At 43.4% G+C, this 20,000-nt stretch overlaps 1 protein-coding gene across 1 annotated transcript in view; it reads left to right on the top strand.

The window, feature by feature from the left end:
• Positions 1 to 20,000, top strand: part of LOC135902752 (neprilysin-1-like) — a 75,522-nt gene that overhangs the window by 2,826 nt on the left and 52,696 nt on the right. Inside the window, exons 3-5 of the mRNA XM_065432971.1 lie at positions 10,558 to 10,753; positions 13,017 to 13,382; positions 14,828 to 14,965. Of these exons, the coding sequence (XP_065289043.1) occupies positions 10,558 to 10,753; positions 13,017 to 13,382; positions 14,828 to 14,965 (700 nt within the window). The remainder of the gene's footprint in view (positions 1 to 10,557; positions 10,754 to 13,016; positions 13,383 to 14,827; positions 14,966 to 20,000) is intronic.

The raw sequence follows: 20,000 nt of genomic DNA, 5'->3' as shown, positions 1-20,000 counted from the left end.
ACAACAGACCATTGTCACTCACAAGTTCCTTGGGAGGCCATACGCTGCAGAAACACTTGGTAGTTTTCATTATTTTTCGCCATCATCATTATTGTCATTACGCTAACTTATAATTTATAACGGGCCTTTATCAACGCAACAAGGCACTGGTTGCCTGGGAAGGGCAAGTCCAGTTGTATTCGCTGCCAGCTGTGGCTCGATTAACTAGAATGTCAGTAAATACACCTTCCCTGAAGCGTCTTTTGAAAACTCACAACTTCTACATCGCTGAACAAGAGGCTGAACTTTTGCCGCGGCCACCAGATATAGGAGCTTGAAATTTACTTGCCAACGATTGGCTGGGCCAAATGACATCACAATTACGGCATGCCGGCATTCATGGCCAATTTTTCCCCCGGTGGCGGACGGCGTAAAAGTGAATTACACGCATACCGGGGGCGGTGACCTCAAGTTTCGCATGTTTCGTTATCCCCGCTCCTTTCTCTAGCAGGCTTTTTTCTGATGGCCTAACATAGCCTTCTCTTCGTCCGATACCACTTCGTCTGCCTCCGTCGTTACTTCACACACCGCTAATTCCGATGGATTCGAAGTTTCCCATCGCAGTATTTTTTAGCGAAAGCGGCAATTATCGCCAAGGACGGCATACGCAACACTCAACAATACCCTGATCCCGCATGAGCAGCTGAGCCGTGCCGCCTTCAGCAATCTCAGAAGAAACAGGTAGAGCTAAAATGTATCCCTGCTGGGTCTAGGGCGCGCTGGTGTGCAAACATGGATTATATTTTTGAACAAGCAGACAGGGACGAAAGGTAGACATACACACCACGAGGGGTATTCTGTTGTCTATCTCTACGTTTATCCCGGTCTCCCTAGGCTATTATCTTATCCGAAAAACTGATAGAGTTTCAAACTGAGAAAATGGGTAGGAAAATCAATTTCGTTGCTTTCACGCAGCAATATTTACTTTATTGTATTATTGCATTAGTTGCAGAAGCATTGCGAATGTAAAGAAAATTTATACGTTGTAGTTTGTGCTTTTGTACCACATAGATTTTGTTTAAGCGGCCGTCCGACTCCAGGGCGGTGCTGAGGTATTCGAAAACGTAACTACTGCTATCGGTGCAAAAGGCACTGCGCGTTCTCGCGTAAGCTTTCGGACTTAATAACACCATTCTCCCACGTGACACATGGCTCATTTATGAGCAGTTAAGGTCATCTAACGAAGTAAGGGGACATTGCAATATGCCACGTGCGTACGCTGTCCGGCGCTTCAGTGTGCAGTGGAGCACTTAAAGAAGTATTCTGTGCGCATTCCCTTATGCATATAATCACCAAATAAAGGCATGTGATGGACAATAGAAAAGTACATAGTCTTAAACATGTATTGGGCTTGGCAACAGCAAGAGCGAGACGGCGCGAGTGATACAAGAAGGGCAGGCTTTTCGCCACGCCTAGTGGTAATCACATACTGCTAACAGATACGCCCTTCACTGTATTCTTTCTGCCGCAATCGCCCGTGCTAGCTTGCAATGCACAGGCATGCTAGCTATAAGCGTGATTAGAATAATTACAAAGGCATGGCCTTATACTTACGTGAATCTTCTTCAGTGGCAAGTTCGACGGCTCCTCACGCGAACAAGGTATTGGACAGCATGTGCAGAATGGATGAAAATGTCGAGAGCTTATCGGTGAAAGTGCTTAACACCATTGTCTGCGCCGTGTACAGGCCACCTTCTGGCTGCGTATCTGAATTCATATCATTTTTTGAAAATTCACTTAGCTCTTTTAGCTCGGCGAATGCGCCGTTTATGATCCTTGGAGATATAAATATTGACACAATATCCGGTAATCTTCATGCTAACACATTTCGAGACGCTGTTCACCAGTACGCGTGCGACAATGTGATAACACTGCCCACTAGGGTGACCGTTGACACGGCCACATCCCTTGACATCTGCGTCACAAACATAGATAGCGATGATCTTTCCGCTGGTGTAATCTTGAATGACATCAGCGATCACCTGCCCGTGTTTTGCCTAACAAATACATCCTACAAGGAACACCATAATGATGAAGGAAACCTCTTGCTCCGCATGGTAAACGAAGCTACGCTAAACATGTTCAGCTGCCTTATCAACCAAGAAAGCTGGCAGGCCGTTTATGATGAGCCTAACCCCAGAACTGCGTACAAGATCTTCTTGGATAAATTTAAACAGTGCTACAATACAGCCTTCCCTCTGCGAAAGCAGAAAAAAAGAAATAAAAAAGTTAGAAAACCATGGATAACTGCGGACTTATACAAACGAATACGTGAAAAAAATAATTTGTACCACAGTTTCATTAGCTCTCGAAATTGTGACATATTGACTGAGTTTAAAAAATTCAGAAATAAATTAAACTTCGATTTGAAAAAGGCAAGGGATGATTATTACGAAAGAAAATTTTACACAATTCAAAACGATCAACGTAGACTGTGGAATACAGTGAACGATATAACCGGACGAGGGCGGAAAACGCATATCGTGAATGAAATTGAAATCGATAATGCCAGTGTAGTTGGGCAACAGCTTGTTGATGAAATGAATCGACACTTTGTTAGCACAGGGGTATATAGTGGACAAGACTTGGAAGCGGATATTTTCATGACTGCAGGGCAGGTTAATTCCATTATGCTTACACCAGCGACTCCTACCGAAATTGAAGCAATTATCATGACCCTAGAAAACAAAGCTGCAGGCGGGGAAGACGAAATAAAGGCCTTACCTGTCAAGTATGTCGCTCATCTTATAAGTCCTGTATTAACCTATATAATAAATGAGATGCTTACACGCGGCGAGTTCCCAGATGAATTAAAAATAGCTAAGGTCACCCCTGTCTACAAGGGTGGCGATGAGAAAAAGCTTACCAACTACAGGCCGATATCTGTTTTGCCGGTGTTTTCCAAGATATTTGAGCGCGTTATTAATGATAGGCTTACGTCTTTTTTTCATAAACACAAAATAATCACGAAGTCGCAGTATGGCTTTCAAAAGGATAAGTCAGCAGAACTAGCTTTAACAAACATAAAGGACAAAATAATTGAAAATATTGAGAACAAACTGCTCACTCTGGGGATTTTCTTGGATTTAAAAAAAGCATTTGACACTGTGCAGCACGATATCCTCTTAAAAAAGCTTGCTGCGTATGGTGTTCGAGGAGTAGCACAGAATTTAATTACATCATATCTCTCAAATCGGTATCAGTATGTATGCGTCGACAATCTGGTATCGCAAAAATTGAAAGTCGAATATGGCGTTCCTCAAGGATCAATCTTAGGACCCCTCTTATTTCTTGTATACATAAATGATATAACGTCGATACCAAACTCCCCTGAAATAATAATGTATGCTGACGACACTAATATCTTCTTTACTGGCACTACAAGAGAGGTCATAGAATCATCAGCTAACATTTACCTCTTACACCTCTCCAGGTGGCTTAAAAGCAACCGGCTGAGTTTAAACACAAGCAAAACCAAATATATAATTTTTAAGCCAGCAAATAAAAGAGACCCCTATTGTGTTCATCTGCACTTTGAGGACACGTTACTGGAACAAGTTACAGAGCAAAAGTTCTTGGGCGTATGGTTTACAGAGGACCTCACTTGGAATACTCATGTTGACAAATTAAAAAGTGAGCTATCTCGAGTTACTGGCTGCATGTATAAAATACAAAATATACTACCCACCTGGTTGAAACAAACATTATATTACTCACTTTTCTATTCAAAACTCAGTTATGGCATTTTAGTCTGGGGAACTACGACAGCTTCAAACTACAACAAACTAAACCTTGTACAAAAGAAAATATTGAGAATGTGTGAAAACTATGTGGGTGACAAACGAGGACTCCGAACAAAACCGCTCTTCATTAAATATAGCATGCTTAAAGCAGATCAAGTTTATTATTTCAAACTACTCCAGTGGATATATAAAAATAGGCTGCACACAATACCTGTCGACAGTTGCGCCTCATACCCAATACGTAAACCACACCATGTAAAGCCCGCCACAAGAACTAATTACGGAAAGCAAACATTGAATTATCAAACGATTAATATATTAAACAGTAATCACTTTAACGTACAATACACACAATCCTTCCACAGCTTCAAAAATGACTGTAAAAACCTATTAGTGGGCAGTGACATTGCATTTTCATTTTGAGTAACTTGTGCTCATCCCTGATAACACATGTAACCTCAGTTATGTTACAGATTTTTTTCAGCGCTTGTAACTCATGTTTGCCATTGTTTCGGCATTTACATTGTGTATCAGTCTAAACCTTCGTTTTTTTTTCTGAAATGTTTCTATGTACTGATCTACTTACTGTATGTGCTATTTATTTTCGAGCAAGTGATTCTATGGTTTTATTTTCTTTGTTGACTTCTGGTGTAAGCCAATATTATTGTTATGTAATACTTATTGCGTATGTATCTTCTGCTTTTTTCGAAATCTATCCCGTTGAATCAAAAGTAATGCTTTGGAGACATGTGTTCTGAATCATTGAATTTTTCGTTGCTGTGTGCTGTAAAAGATATGTTCGACAAATATGTATTTGAATGATATGTCATGCTGCCTTGAACTGTAGGGGCGCAGAGGCTCTGTCAGGCATTTTGCCTTTACCTCTGCCCCCTACACGGAGAGAATCCGTGAAACAAACAATAAAGAAAGAAAGAAAGAAACTGCAATGCGTTGTATATGCATGAAATTGCGTTATTTGGGAAGTCAAGATTGTTCGATTTCAAAATATGGTAATGTATATGAATGTAAGATTTATAGGCGATACGGAACAATTGAAACAAGATAAAAAACAAAATTGATCGATCTGAATTCTAATAAAAATAATAGAGCTCCATAAAAAATCATGAGCCGTTCCACTCTGTAAAGACGGATGACCAGCGAACCTGTTTAGCGCACGACAAAGGGGGCACAAATAATTTTGAACAAAAGTACGAACGTAATTATGGCCCTGATCTGTGGTCATCGTGACGGCATAGGTACACACAACCATAGGCGTATCACCACTGCATTATATGTGTTCGTCAAGTAAAACAATCAATGGCTCATGTCCCTTCAAGCAATGGCTCATTCCCCGCAAATGCGGCCTCCCCATTATGACGACCGAAGCGAAGTGAAATTCTACGCTAGAATGACGAACGGCAACGGACCGGACACTTGCGGGCGAAGCACCGCGTTAACACCTCCAACACACTTCGCCGCTTCTCGTCACCCGTCATGGCAGCGATCGTAGTGAGGTCGTTATCGCACCATAGTTTGTTACAGGCGTTGTAGGTAGAGTCGAATTGATAATCAAGTAATTCTCTTTGGAGCTTCGCACTCTTCAACTCATCCACGTTATTTCCTTGACGCTTAAGGCGCTTCCAGTCATTCTCTGTCTCATGGTACGCTTCGTCGGTTTTCTCTAGTCACATACGTGCCGGCTCGCGGGCATGCTCGTCGGCCGGCGCCCTGGTGCATCTGGTCCCTCCATCGCTCCAAATACGCGCGCTCTTCTGCATTCCTGATGATGCATGTTCTACCCTTTGCACGGGCACAACGAAACTGAGATTAGCTACGTCATTCACCTATAGAGCCGTAAGGTCAGCCGCACTCGTAAGAGTTATTGGTGAGGATGATAGATTTTGCACAAGGGATCCAGCTGTGAAGGAAAATGACGAATGCGCTAGTGGCACGAGTGCGTAATTGCGATTGCATCGAGTGGCGTCAACGAATCAGACGACGTTTAAACCATTGCAGATGATGATAATTTCAGCTCGCACACACCACGAAACCCCGGATCTGAGCCATATACATCTTCGCTGTAAAAATGGATGGGGAAGCCTATCGTAGGGGTTGGCCACCCCAAATTTCAGGGTGGTGCAACTTGAAATTTGAAGTTGGGAAACTTAAATTCGAAGGTGGACGAACATGAAATTTAGAGGCGGGCCAAGTGATTGGTTGGGGTGGGCCAACTTAAATTTGTGGCTGGGCCAATTTGAAGATTTGGCGGTGGACCAAACAAAATTTACGGGTAAGCCAGGCTGAATTTCGTGGTGAGCTAACTTGAAATTTAGGGGTAGGCCAGCGAATATTTGACAGTGAGGCAACTTGAAATTTAGAGGTATTCCAAATTAAATTTGGGTGTGGGCGAACTTAAATTTAAAGGTGAGCCAATTGAAATTGGGGGCTCTGCTTGGTCACGCTTAGACAACTCCAGTGTAGGCTCTGCATACATTTCTTTAAATGGGCGTAGCTCGGCACAATCATGCTCATTGCTCTGAACACGGACGCAATTGACATCTCGTTTTGCAACTTTGTGGAAATGTATGGCAGCGAGAACCATGTGTTGATGTGTGGCAAGCTAGTCCCAATTCTTTCTTTGGATGATGGTACATGTATACATTAGCTTACGTGAGCCACCCCTTGGTTTGCTCGAGCACAATTTCTGGCGCTCTTTAACATTAGAGCCCTTGGTCCTTTTTCAGAGTGCTGCACGATAATTACAGTCATCTTGGGAATGCATATACCATAGCTGTTAATCAAGTCAAGGTACCCTCTCAATGATGCTCCGTTCTTTAGTCCAGGAGGGTGTTTTATAACTTGAACTTTAGAATCACACGGATGTTCCCGATATGAGTCGAAACATTGGCCAATAAGAAAAATACGCTAAAAAGAAGATTCATTTTATTTCTTTATTTAGCACCCGTCTTTCAAAACTCTAGTAGCAAGATCTTTGCGCTCTGGAAACACTCGTAAAATGAGGCTCTAGCAGTCAATACAACGTCCAAGTAGCAAACTACTAGATCTTGACCCTTGAATATATTGTCCATCCCTGCCCGGAACAATTTGTCATCTGTGACTCCTTGGAACGATGAACAACGAGCGCTTGTCACATCAAAGGCTAGCCGCATGTGCATAAAGAGTAGTAGGTATGTATTAACAGCAACAAGTGACTCTGTCTCAGCTCTTGCGCTTCCGCATCTTATATGCAAATGATATTTTCTGTCAATTGCAAGGCACTTGAGTACTGTCTCGTTCTACCACGAGCTTGATGTCACAGGTCTTAAATAAGCCAAGCGCTTGATAGAAATATGAGACAGCGTTCAAGCAGAACTGCCGCGCTATCTTTGCGTATATGATCATTGGTTTTAACAATCACTGATGATAACTTCGCATGCGGACCGTTATGTTAAACTGGAGCCATCAGTTCTTTTTCGTACCTTTGAGCGGAGAACCGCCGTACGTATTCAATTTCAAATGGTAGGCTCCTATATATATACTACACCAGTACCACTTGTGCAGGCTCTCTGGTGCTCTTAACATACAAGCTCCACCGTCTATATACAAGCGAACACTTTTCTAAAGCCCTGATCATTAATCGCACAAGTAAATATAACTACATTTCATTATCACTGTGTTCAGCAATGACATTCACATTGTCTTCAGCCTTAGCTCTCCACATTTTGTCAAACCTCCGTAGCGGTTGGGAAAAGAGCACCGGTGCTTATGGAGCGTGCACGCGGACACCTAGTGAAGAGATCCCAGCCGGAAACAATCCGACGAGTACCACGCGTACAGTTGCGGTTGTGGCAAGCAAGCTTGTTTGTCTAGCTCGGCAAGTTTTCACTGTCCAGTGTTCGGCTAACTGCTTTACTACTGGAATCCGGTTGGACTGAAACTTGTGGCTTTTTGTGGGGTAAATTTTATGATTCACGAAATGCCACGTGTACTTGTGAAGGTTACTACCTTGTTTCCCACGGACAATAAACATAGCGAACGCAACAAGAACTGCTATTTTTAGAGTATTATTGCTCAATGCACCAACCACAAAAAAATGAACAAGCCTACATCTACATTTTATAGAAGTTAGTTAGTATAGAAGCAGTCACGAATGAGAAGGTGAACATATGAAAAAAGGTCTTGATTTCTGGTGTGTCATAGCAGGCTTGTAAATCATCAATGCTGCTGTTATGTTTAGTATGTACGTACAAAGACCACGCATTTTTTTTCTTTTCAAGAAACATTTGCGTGCGCATTGTACATCAACTCAACTAGCGCATGCGTGTGTTATTTGAGCCAGTTTCATCGGCCAGTGGCCAACATTGTCATGCCTCAGAGATAGCTCTACGAGTCGCGCTGCGATACGATACCGCGGTGTTACCTGAGACTGGCACCTCTGGTGAACATGTCGTTAAGGGAACTATGACCGATAAAAGATCAGTACAATGATTGTTCGATTTAGGCATGCTGATTAGCCAGCACATCGAACCAAGTGCAACTGTTTGACTCAAAAGTGAGGACCTCAAACATGTAATGATCAAGAAACTTCACAAACATATTCAAGTGGCTTCCATTTTCTCCAAGCCATCTACTGGCCTGAGAATGCTATGTTCTTTACCGCAGTTTATTTCCCTTTTTTTGCCCCGTGTCATATTTTCTTCTGCTTGTTTTTCTGAGTCGATGTTACCTGCATTTCAGAAATAAAGCGAAATTATGAATGAATTGCCTTGCGGCAGCGGTGTTGCGGTAAGCTTTTAGCCACAATAAAATTTTAACTGAAAAGGTAGAAGCACCACAAAGGAATCTCAAATGATGCTGGTAAAAGAACACTAGTAATGACACTATAGAAGGGGGGGGGGGAGGGTAGGTACTGACACTATAGAGGGCTAGGGCCACGGAAGGCACCCTCCCCACCCCCCAGAAAGCTCCCGTGTAGGCTCGGGCTCCGGAGCCTCCCTTGTAGTCGTTGACTGTTGTTTCGGAAACCATTCACTGTAAAATTGTAGAAAGTCCAGTTATATAGTATTTATACCACACGTAAATTGTGCACAGTATAGCTCGAATTGTTCTGTTCTCATTTACCTACAGCATCAGAAGTGCCTCATTTCATGGGGGGTAAGGAGATTTTATTCTTAAGTTTAGCACCAATTTGTACGCATTAGGAAAATAACTTCATTTCATTCGTGCAATAATCAAGGCACCATCGTTGTTTCCTTCTCGAACCTTTGTATCACTGTCATTCGTTCAGTTTACAGCCATCCTAACAGCGGGGTTGTGTGGCGTGAAAACGCTAACTACTACCACCCTTCACTTCAAAAATATACACAAAATCGAACGTTTCCTACGCATCTTAATTGTTCTCTCAATTGTAACATCAATGCTCTGCATCAATGTAAAACTCTCATGAATAAAACCTGCCTATTTGGTGGAAATCTTGTCGTTTTAATGTACTAGCCAATGAACGAAATGTTTTTCTTTATCAAACCTAGCCCTTTGATAAATATAAGCAGCACCGGATTGGCTGCTTATACAGTAGTTTTTACATCCTGAGGTTCACATCAAACGTATAAAACATAAATAACCCTTTGGATCCACCTAATTATCCAATAACCCATCGATACTTCATTTAAAGTGTTAGAAAGGCGTTTATATGTTACTCATTGTATTGGCAATATTATTACTTTCTCGTGGTATCATGGTATTGGTAACTATTGTTGTGATTATTCGCAGGTTACAGTACTTATGAATTTACTTGGTATTTGCTTTACAACGACCGCAATTATGCGGATGCTCTCACTGCACTCGCACTTTCGGTGCTGGCGCCATTGTTATGTTCCACTCTTAACGGCGCCGCACGGCTGGCGTGCGGGAGGTCAGAGGTACTGCAAAAGACACCGAATGTTTTTGGCTACAGAAACGACCCGGTGCAGTGGACGAATCATCAATTCTACAACAGGCCACTCAAACGACGGGTTGTTGGAGCCAAGAAGAGTGGGACGGGCGTACCCTGCTAGTGTCCACCTTGTGGACTTTTAATTTCGGCTGTTGCTGAAGTGCTTGTATATATGCACCGGGGTCATGCGAGAATGAGGCAGTCGCCCCCAGCTTGGCTCCTCGCTAGCAGAGGTGCAGATAACGAGGGACGGCCGAAGTGAACGGTCCATTGGATGACCTCTTGCAGAATGACCCCCCCCCCCTCCTCCAAGGACAGCATTCTGCAGTTTAATGCTGGGAGGTGCGTTATGCACGCCTGTACAATGAGTACACTAGCGTTTCTGCTGAGCTGCTGTGTGTTAGCAAAGGTCTGAGCAAAATTGACACCAAACGTCACGCTAACGTGACCTATGGTTCCTCTAGGCGCTTTCTAATGCCGAGCGATCCACGTTGGTCTCACCTCGCGGACCATCGAGGTGCGACTCTCCACATCACGCCTGGTAGCTTCCAGGTCGATGTTCCTTGTACCCAGCAGAAGTGACCTTCGGTGCCGTGTCGCAGCCACATGTCGCACCTGCGTATAGTCTGATAACCATTGATGCAATTTAAGCGCGACGCTTAATTTGCCTGTACATGTCAATTATTTGCCCTCAAGCAATGCTGCCACTTTATGACGCAATATTCATCGAGGGTCCCGGTAAAGTCGAGTACTGTGGTAGTTTCGTCCTTATAGTATACGAATGAAAGAATTACGCCTTTTCAAAATACAGACAAGCCTAACTGGTTGCTTCACGACACCCAGGAGCCCAAGATATAACAGTCCAACGGTTGGGGCGCTTTCCGAATATTCTACCGATGTGTGGCCCAGCGAGGAGAGTCAGCCCACCAGTACGCTGACGCTCTTTAGCCTTTTCGGCTTGCTGTTAGCAACCGCGTGCGGCATTCTCCTGATCATCAGCCTCCTCTACAACAGCATGTCCTACGACGTCAGCAGCACGGTAAGAGCAGTGTATGCATTTACCTTTATTTTCGTTTCGTTCCAAAGGTCAGAGCGGTTTCTTGGTCAGTAAGGACGGCAGCCAGCTAAAGTTAACAAATGCTCGCCGCATCACTGATGTCAATCCACAAAATTATATAAAAAGGTAGCGCTTGCACCGGTAATTACTAAACAATTAAGTATACATCATTTCAGGAAGTGGTGATTGCAAGACTACAGAGTAACGCATGGCAGCCACAAAATATATTGAACAACGTCCCTAACATTTCATGATTTTATGCAGAACAATGTTCTGTTCAGATTACCGAGTGAAAATCATTTGGAAACATGTAGCATATGTGGATAGAACATAGGTGAATCGAGAATAAAGGGGCTTGATAACCAGTTTTCGAGCTGCAATGACGCATTGCATACTAAATGAATCGCGTCGAAGGACAAGCTGGAGAAATGTTAGCGCATTTCGTGCAGTAGAAAATTTGTATGCGAAACTCATTGCTGCAGTTGAGCACGCATTCATCTGGCGACAAAGGCTGGTGCTAAAGTCCACCGCACCACCACCCTCTCGGTAATGGTGGTGAATTTCGGTGACAGTGCTCCTATGTATACTGAAAGCTATACTATACTGGTCGCGATGCGGTTTTTTCTTAATATGCGTTTCAGGGGTCAGCACGAGATAGCTTCTGCAGGAATTTTCCGATTTCTGGTACTTTTGTGGTGCGATCAAGTGTAAAAATTGGGGGCACCGTCCAACCACAACGCCCTTGCTGCCTGTTAGGGTGCTAGACTGTGAATAGCGAGGCATCTGGGGTGGTTTCGCTCTGTTTCGCAGCAGTCCACACCGCACTAGCCCCGCATTTTTACACGTCACACACCACATCATGTATTCTCGGTCGCTGTCGATGGGAGATGCTTAAAGGCAAAGGATATAAATTGAAACTTTTAGTTAAAACTACGCTGGAAGCCAAGGTTTTCTTTCGAATTATAGCAACCCTTCTACTGCCAGATACAACGATAAACTGATAGCGGTAAAATGACTGTGGTTATGGACCCTTTAAATGGACAGAAACCCACACTGCTTACGAATTCCTTCGTAAAGCAGTCCCTGTGGCCCTAAGAGCTGGGGACAAAGACAAATAAATTAGCTGTAGCAAGTCGCGTCAAAATACTCGAATATAAAGGCTGGAAGAACAGAAATTTTCAAAGGAGCATAACGTTCAAAAACAGACGAAGGCGTCAATGTGTAGACATCTTAACTATGACATGCATTGCAAGTAAGTATTAGTGCAAATAAATAGTTTAGTGAGGCAGACTTTCAATATTTTTTCAGGGTTACACGTTACTTAGAGGGGTACTGAACGTGATGAACGAGTTAAGGTATCTCAAAGCAATGATGGCGCGAAGATTGCCATGGCTCACCATCGGCTCCTGGATTTTAATGCTTCCCTAGTCCCGTTGTGCTCATTCCACACCCAAGAAGACCAATAGTATTTTGTTAAGGTATCTCAAAGCAATGATGGCGCGAAGATTGCCATGGCTCACCATCGGCTCCTGGATTTTAATGCTTCCCTAGTCCCGTTGTGCTCATTCCACACCCAAGAAGACCAATAGTATTTTGTTAAGTGATCTTTCACTAAATATGATCCACGCGCGAAACGTGAGATGAATGCGTGAAAGTGGTTGATGAAGATTGCTTCTGAAGTACCCGTTCCCGGTGCTGAACATGGGATGCCGTACCATGTTTTACAAGGTAGGCTGTGAGATGCAGTGAACAGAATAATTTGTAAGCAATTATATGGAATGTTGTGTTAGTTGCTATATTGTTCTATTACCAAGGCTAATCAACGTGCTTCTGCAATGCAATATTCAACTGCAGAAATGGAGATGTAGAGGTTCGTTTGCTAGATTGCTTGCTTGTTTGTATCAACATTCTGCTGCCCCGAAGGTCTATTGCAGGAGTGGGAAGCATGAGTTACAATGCAAAAATCGTGACTGACAATAAATGAAAAGAATTCAGGTGATAATGATCGGACATAATCAAGTAAGAGGTTCTAGCGTTCCTACATGAGCACACCTACTTCATATAAGCATGTAAGTGCTGCAGTGGAAAGGTTATGTTCTCAACACATATCTCATGCAGATGTAGATTTAGCGGGTGTGAGATAGTTGCCGGCTGCAGGTAGTCGTGGAGGTATTTCTTATAATAAATAATTTTGCTGTCGCGTAACAGGAACTAACGGTGTAATTTTCTTATCTCTTCTCGCCAGGTTGAGGAGGAAACAATCCGCCATTTCTCTTTTCCGTCGGTTTCCTATCCGAAAAGTAGCTCGCGGTTGGCTACCAGCCCCCAAGCAAATCAACCTGTCCAGAAAGGTTTAACGACCACTGCCGTTTCGACGCAGCCTGGCAGCAGTGAAAGCAGCGGCAGCAGTGCAGTTGGTGGTACTGAAAGCAGCGTCAGCAGTACAGTTGGTGGTAGTACACACGGGAGTGAAACTCTCGTGTGTAATACTACCAACTGCAGCATCATTGCGCAGACACTGCAGTCTAAGCTGGACAATAGCGTGGACCCATGCCAAGACTTCTACCGCTATGTGTGCGGCACGTACAGTGAAAACAACCAGGTTGCTCAGGTAAGAAACTATAGAATCTCCCTTTACCTCTCTGTGTCAAGACATACGTACTCGCTCAACAAGACAACGTAGTCAAACATCTCGCAAAAGCCAAAATAGGCACTGTAATGGTCGTACAGTGTTTGGACTTGCGCACCCTTAATATTCAAGAGCTGCAAGCATTTTACTTGCGCTTGAAATCATTCAAACATGACCTACATTAATGTTTTGGGGTAGTCGACAGACGGGTGGCAAGAAAAATTGCGTGGGAGTCTTCGTGTGGCGGGCCACTTTGCTGGTCTGGCAAGCGAGGCACGTGCGAGCCAACTGGCGAAGATATGTTTTATAGCTCGGCCAGCCGCACCGCTGTTTAACGGGGCGCTGCGCAGTTCGCATGCTGGGATGATGTCATGAAGTTGTAAAACCGCACGACGAAAGGCAGCCGGCATGAAAGGGCGACGTCCAGCCGCTGACACATCGCGCTGATGGTCTGAGCCAAGTGCAATTTGGTAAAGAACGGGTAAAGAACGCCGCGTATGCGACTCACTGTCTTCCGTGTGCGCCCGAGCTAGACGTTCTCAGCACATGTACAAGTCCCGAGGGAAGTAGTGCATGAAAATGCGTCAGCTGCCCCATCGTCGGTGCCTTTGATGAGTCGGATATCCGTTGTGAAAGCCGATATACATGCGTTGTGATAGCCGAAACTTTGCAAATGACACCTAGCTTACAAAACCAAGATAATGTTGTTTGTCGTTGCTTGCAGATACACGCATAACTTTTTCGCATTCATTCTTGTTACACAATCAGTTTTCAATATTCTTGAAGTTTTCAAATATTAGAATTAGATGAAGAGTCTCAATGAGGAAATTATAGAGCTCCAGGACAAGCACCCGATACAAGCTTTCTGTTGCTCAATACGTGCTACAGAAAGGTGTTTTTCCGAGCGTGAAAGAAGTCCGCAAAATGGCCGCGCGACTGGCCGATCGAAGCCCGTCGCTGTGTACACGAGCGTACATTGCCACTTATGTGGAACCGCCTTCCCCAACGGTCTGTTCGACATGAGGTAATTTCTCTTTTTTCATGATGCATTCGCCACGTAGTAAAGTGAATTTCCGGGCTCGTGAAATCACATTGACTGATAGTATTATCTGTACACTGCCAAATTATTATTCATTGAACGTTATACTCGTGAATTTGTGTGCTTTGTTTGTCTTCTTAGGTCTGTGATGTTGTGTGCAACCTCCCATTATAAATGCTTCCAAAGGTGTTGACATAATTAAAAGTTCTATGATACATAAATAGTAAATTCAAATTTTGCCTTTAACAACAGATTCCTAGCTGCTCCAGCAGCTATACTACACAATACTAAAATGCCAACTGTGAGAACCTTAGAAGTAGACTTGGAACTTATGAGAATGGTTGCCAAACCATTCAACTCTAGCGCATTCTGTTTTCTTCTTGCGCAGCTTTCGCTCAAGATTACACAGGCCACCTTGCAACATCTCAACATTACTACAGTCCCATCCACTGGTCAGACTTCGTGGGAGAAAGTAGCTGGGCTCTTCAGGGCCTGCCTGTCTCTGGCACATAACAACCGCAGTCAGGTACACGGAAATTATATCCTATCACTAAGCCGAAAATTCATGGCAGCTGATATTTGACCTATTTCTGTGTTTACAAAAATATTCTACGAAACGGTCACTGGAATCAGCATGCCCAGGAAAAATCTTTATCAAAGACAACGAATCGTAGTTAGTAAAATCATGAGCACGTGTTCTCCTTTACTTTTAAGCAGCACTGTTTGTGTTGGCGATAATGTATAGATGTAACTTGTTAAAAGAGTGTTCATATCGAAATTCTTGTTGACTGATATTTTGCGCAGTGTTTACTCATTCGTTACTAGCGACGATGCAACCAACGCTGTAAGCTACAAGATTGAAATTTATTTTCAACTCTCGTTTGTTTCTAGGTAGTCTGTGATAATTAGATGTTACATTTTACAAGTTTAAGCAAATTACAGGGCAGTTCGGTTTGAGACACATTTATGCAAATGGTCTATCTATACTTAGGCGATACAATTGGTCAGCTGCGGTAACTCTTACCTAGCTGAAGAAAACGGTTAGAGGCTTTTCGGTCTTGATAGAGTTGGTAGATTCATTCAAAGAGTTGGTAGGTTCATTTCTAGAGGATTCATAAACTGTACGAAATATATGCGCTGGACATTTGCTACGCATGGTGATGCATTTATTCTAAAGTATAAAATATACTGACACTGCTGCAAAGTTATTCATCGAAGCACCTGGTACGAGCCCGTATGTCGCTTCCACTGCTAACGGAAATTAAATTATGGGGTTTTACGGGCCAAAACCACTTTCTGATTATGAGGCACGCTGTAGAAAAGAAATGTAGAAATTTCGACCACCTGGGGTTCTTTACCGTGCACGGAAATCTGAGTACATGGGTGTTTTCGCATTTCGACCCCATCGAAATGCAGCCGCCGTGGCCGGGATTCAATCCCGCGACCTCGTGCTCAGCAGCCCAACACCATAGCCACTGAGCAACCACGGCAGCTCCTTCTACTGCTGCGTAGAAAATTCTTAGGTGTAAAAATAATTTACTGACTAAAGTGGGTCAATGAACGGCGTTTCATCCGTTGCCCACATGTGTCCGAATAACATATTTTAACAGTATCGAAGCAAAAGCCAATGCGCTGCAAATAATATTGGCCTTATTTGTAGCTGCTTGCGTCTTCTCCCCCCCCCCCCCAAAAAAGGAAATTGCACTATCACCCGAAACGAAATGCCCTGAGTACGACGGAATGGTATTAGGCATTTGGGCTAAGTAAGGCTATGGGTTTCACAGGCAGTATATATTGAACTAAACACTGTGTAACTAATAAAATGGGTGCAGTGCTATGGTGGCCAAGACGAACGCCTGCAGATTTCGCTGGATCACCGTGAGCACACTTGGTTGTGACACCGGTGTGAAAAGGTGTCCTGGCAGCAAGAAAAGAGCGCGGTTGTCTTCTGTGCAAACGCGGTGTGCTCGTTCTGCCTTCCTCATTTCAACGGTTTCGCGCCTCTAAATCTCGGCTGTGCACGTGACCTGAACGCTGTCTCGGGTGCGTGGGAAGACACCGAGCAGGAAGTCAACAAGCTTATCGGCCCAATCGTTAATCGTGACACGTATCAATTATTATTGAAGCTACAGCGCACGTGGTTTGCACGTGCTCATCACAGCGCGTGCACATCGCCGCGGGAAGGGCTGCGAGGGCCCCGCTTACGGCGCCGCACCTGGTACGCACTGCGCCAGCGCCTCTCGCTTGAACGCACCTCGAGTGTCCGTATAATTTCCATCGCTATCAGATGTATCGAAATCCTTGAAAAGGGGGTGATTAAATTGCCACATTGACATCATTTGTGCTTGACTAGCGCTCAGCAATCTATAAGCGGGGCCTCTTCAGAAGGTCCGCTGAAGAGACAGTGGGATCATGTGCAAAGTGCGACACAACGGCATTCGCTTTCATCACGTAGCACGTTTCATAAGGCCGGTGCCCACAGCGCGCCTCTCCCCCGTCCTTGGGAAAAAGAAATCAAAACGCAGGAAACTATGCGCGTCGCTTATTGAGTTTGAACCGCTGAACATAGTACATTGGTGCGTGCTTGACGATTTCCAGTCATCGCAACTGAAACCTTACAACGGAACTAAAATGAATGATAACTAGCCGCACTATAACTTATTTTTTTCCTTCATGACCCATTTAGTATGAAAACACATTTCATTTTCCTCTTCCTGTCATGTCACTAACTAGGCACCTGAGTAATAAGATGACTGTGTCTAAATGTGTCTAAAAACTCGAAAGGGGCAGAATTAATTTTTCTCTGTTATTTATTGCCCGGTGTTAAAAAAATAACCTGCCGCTCCCTTAACACTAGATTCAAATTATATAAGCGTTATGCTATCTTCCAATGTCGAGCGGCAACATGGGGCAAAGATGAAAAGTTTTTTCCCCAGCTATTCTGAGCTTGACAATATGCATAGCTGAGCTTTCACGTTTGCAATATCACATCCCTCATCTGCCTGCTACCTAGTGCATCAAGGTAATATTGGGCACTCTGCTCTGTTTCTTGAGAACAATATATAATTGCCAGTCCAGCGCTTCCCGTTGGCAATAGATCCCTTCAAACCATCACTGCAGTGTTGTTTCTTTCGTGGAAAAGGTAAAAACTAACCCAGGTTACATTATTGCGACAGAAGTGCCTGATGTCACCTCTTAAAAACAGTACAAGTGTACTAGCGCCTAATGGTAATACCATTCTGTATCGTGTCACACCGCTCTCTCTGTGCGAAATCAGCTGGAGCTTGATTCCAGCTGGTGCGTTTCGCATTCAGGGCAGGAGAGCACATGCTGGCTAAAGGCCTCACTTTTCTTGTTCCCCTTGATCCGATGAGCCGTAATTTTCGGGCTTTGAATGGTTCGGATTAGTCTCGACCTACCTTCTGCTGCTTTAATGCGATGCGCTATCATAGCGCATTGCCGCGGTTTACTATTGGATACGGTGTTCGAGAAGTGGTTTGTGGGGCGCTAGTGTAGGGTGCGTGTGAACGCGGCTGCATTGTGGACAAGAACATGCGTGAAAGATTTCGTCACTTGAATAGCAAACGAACAGACATGGCTTTTCCTGACTCTCCTTCAGTTTAATAACATTGACGTAACTCAAAAGGGAAGCCGGTTACCGCGGACATTAGCCGACATAAGCAATAGAGAAAAATTTAGTTTTGGAGGGATGTTTCAAAGATGTGGAAGGACAGTGCATCCATCTAGCCGGTCGTCTCTGGCGGTGATGTTTTGTAACGCGATATGAATAAAGCAGATTGCTTGAACCAGTATTTTGGTTTTGTTTACACTTCAGCGATAGCAGCCTGCAAACATGAGAAGCGCACATCTTAGGAATGGATAATACGAAAAAAATATCTTTATCAGCACACACGGTCTTCAGATGCTGCTAAAGAGGCTAGGTAACTAGAAGAGGGGTGGTCTCGAGGGCGTAACATGTTTTTGACGATATCCGCATCAGAAGAGTCATGGTATCAAAAAGCTATTTGTGATTAATCTCTGTCTAAGGCATGTATTTCACCACAGTAGAGAAAGGCAATAGCAGTACCCATCCGTCCATGAAGGCCTCAGTGCAAATTGTCTAACTACCAACCAATATGTCTTACTTGAGTCGCATCCGAAATTCTGGAAAATTTATTATACATCGGCACTCTACAGCGCATGAATCAATAATCAATGATCACGCCTCGTCAGCATCTCCTTCTCGAAGGCTGATGCTGGACCATGCAAGTGACCGAATATACGCACGATATATTGTCTGCATAAGACAATAGAAATTACGTTGATAACACATTCTTAGACTTCAAGAAGGCAAGCGACACGGTAATGCTTGCCTTAGTTCTTAAAAAAAATGACACCATATCATATTAACTTTCAAGTAATATCGTAAGTAGATGATTATTTAGCATCACGTCGCTACTTGGATATTGGTAATGGTGTCCAGTCCAGTTGAACAGAAGCAACTTCAGGCGTCCCGCAAGGCAAGGTTCCACGACTGTTGTTGTCTTTACTATACAATAATGATATACCTGAGGCTATCGAATCAAAATTGAGCTTATTGCAGAATATTTTGTAATGTGTGAGAAAATCACTAATGCCCACGAAAAAATTTGGTTGCAAAAAGCTATTAACAAAATTACTCAATTGGGCACGCGATATTCTAATACATATAAATAACTTTCATAAAGTTCACTCGATAAAAGCAAGCTTCTAATGCTAATTACCGCATTCATGATACTGCAATAACTAACGTTTCAGAATTTGTATGTCTAGCATTTCAAGCGTAAGTTAAGTTGCTAGCGTCCTGTTGACGACGTATTAGGCAAGGAGCTAAGACACTATATTTCTTTGCTAAAATGCCAGCACATTGGCTTAGACTTACCATAAGTTACTTCATAAGACATACTTGAGATACGTCAATGACTGCGCGCGCTAGGACACCGTTCATTTAGAGAGGGCGCAGAAAATAGAACATCGCTTCGTCTCTACAATTTGACAGAAATGTCAGTGCTACCTCCAGAAAATAGGCTCAAAGTGGAAGCCTTAGACAATTGTCTTCTTCTACTTCGCATGAATTTTTCCACAATATTTCGTATGATACTGTTAACATTCAGGAGGTAACTACTTGAGGGAACCATACAACTCTGAGCTGCTTGGCTACATGTTTCAAGTAAGCGAATACTCCTGTAAAACAGCATGGTTTCGTATGTCCTTCTTTCCAAAACTGATTCTGATGAAACTGATGATGAGAATGGGTTGCATCCTTCTTTTTATTGATTTTTCTGATGCTGATTTCTGCTCTCAGGTAAAATAACTGATTCGATAATCCGTATTTTCTGTTTGCTATTTATTTGCTATTCTGTTTGCTAATTTGTTATACATAGATGTAAATGCTTTGGATAATTCTTGGCTAACATTTTTCTGAGTTTATTATGGGTTTCTTGTTCTTTGTGTGCAATTCTGTTGTGTCGCGTTGTCTGCTAATGTAATGTCCTCGGTCACCCTGTACTGGAAGATATATA

This window comes from Dermacentor albipictus, chromosome 2 (assembly GCF_038994185.2).
Source record: "Dermacentor albipictus isolate Rhodes 1998 colony chromosome 2, USDA_Dalb.pri_finalv2, whole genome shotgun sequence".
NCBI classification, from domain to species: Eukaryota; Metazoa; Arthropoda; class Arachnida; order Ixodida; family Ixodidae; genus Dermacentor; species Dermacentor albipictus.
Note: the sequence above shows the minus strand (reverse complement) of the source record. Positions and strands in the feature narration are given on the sequence as shown.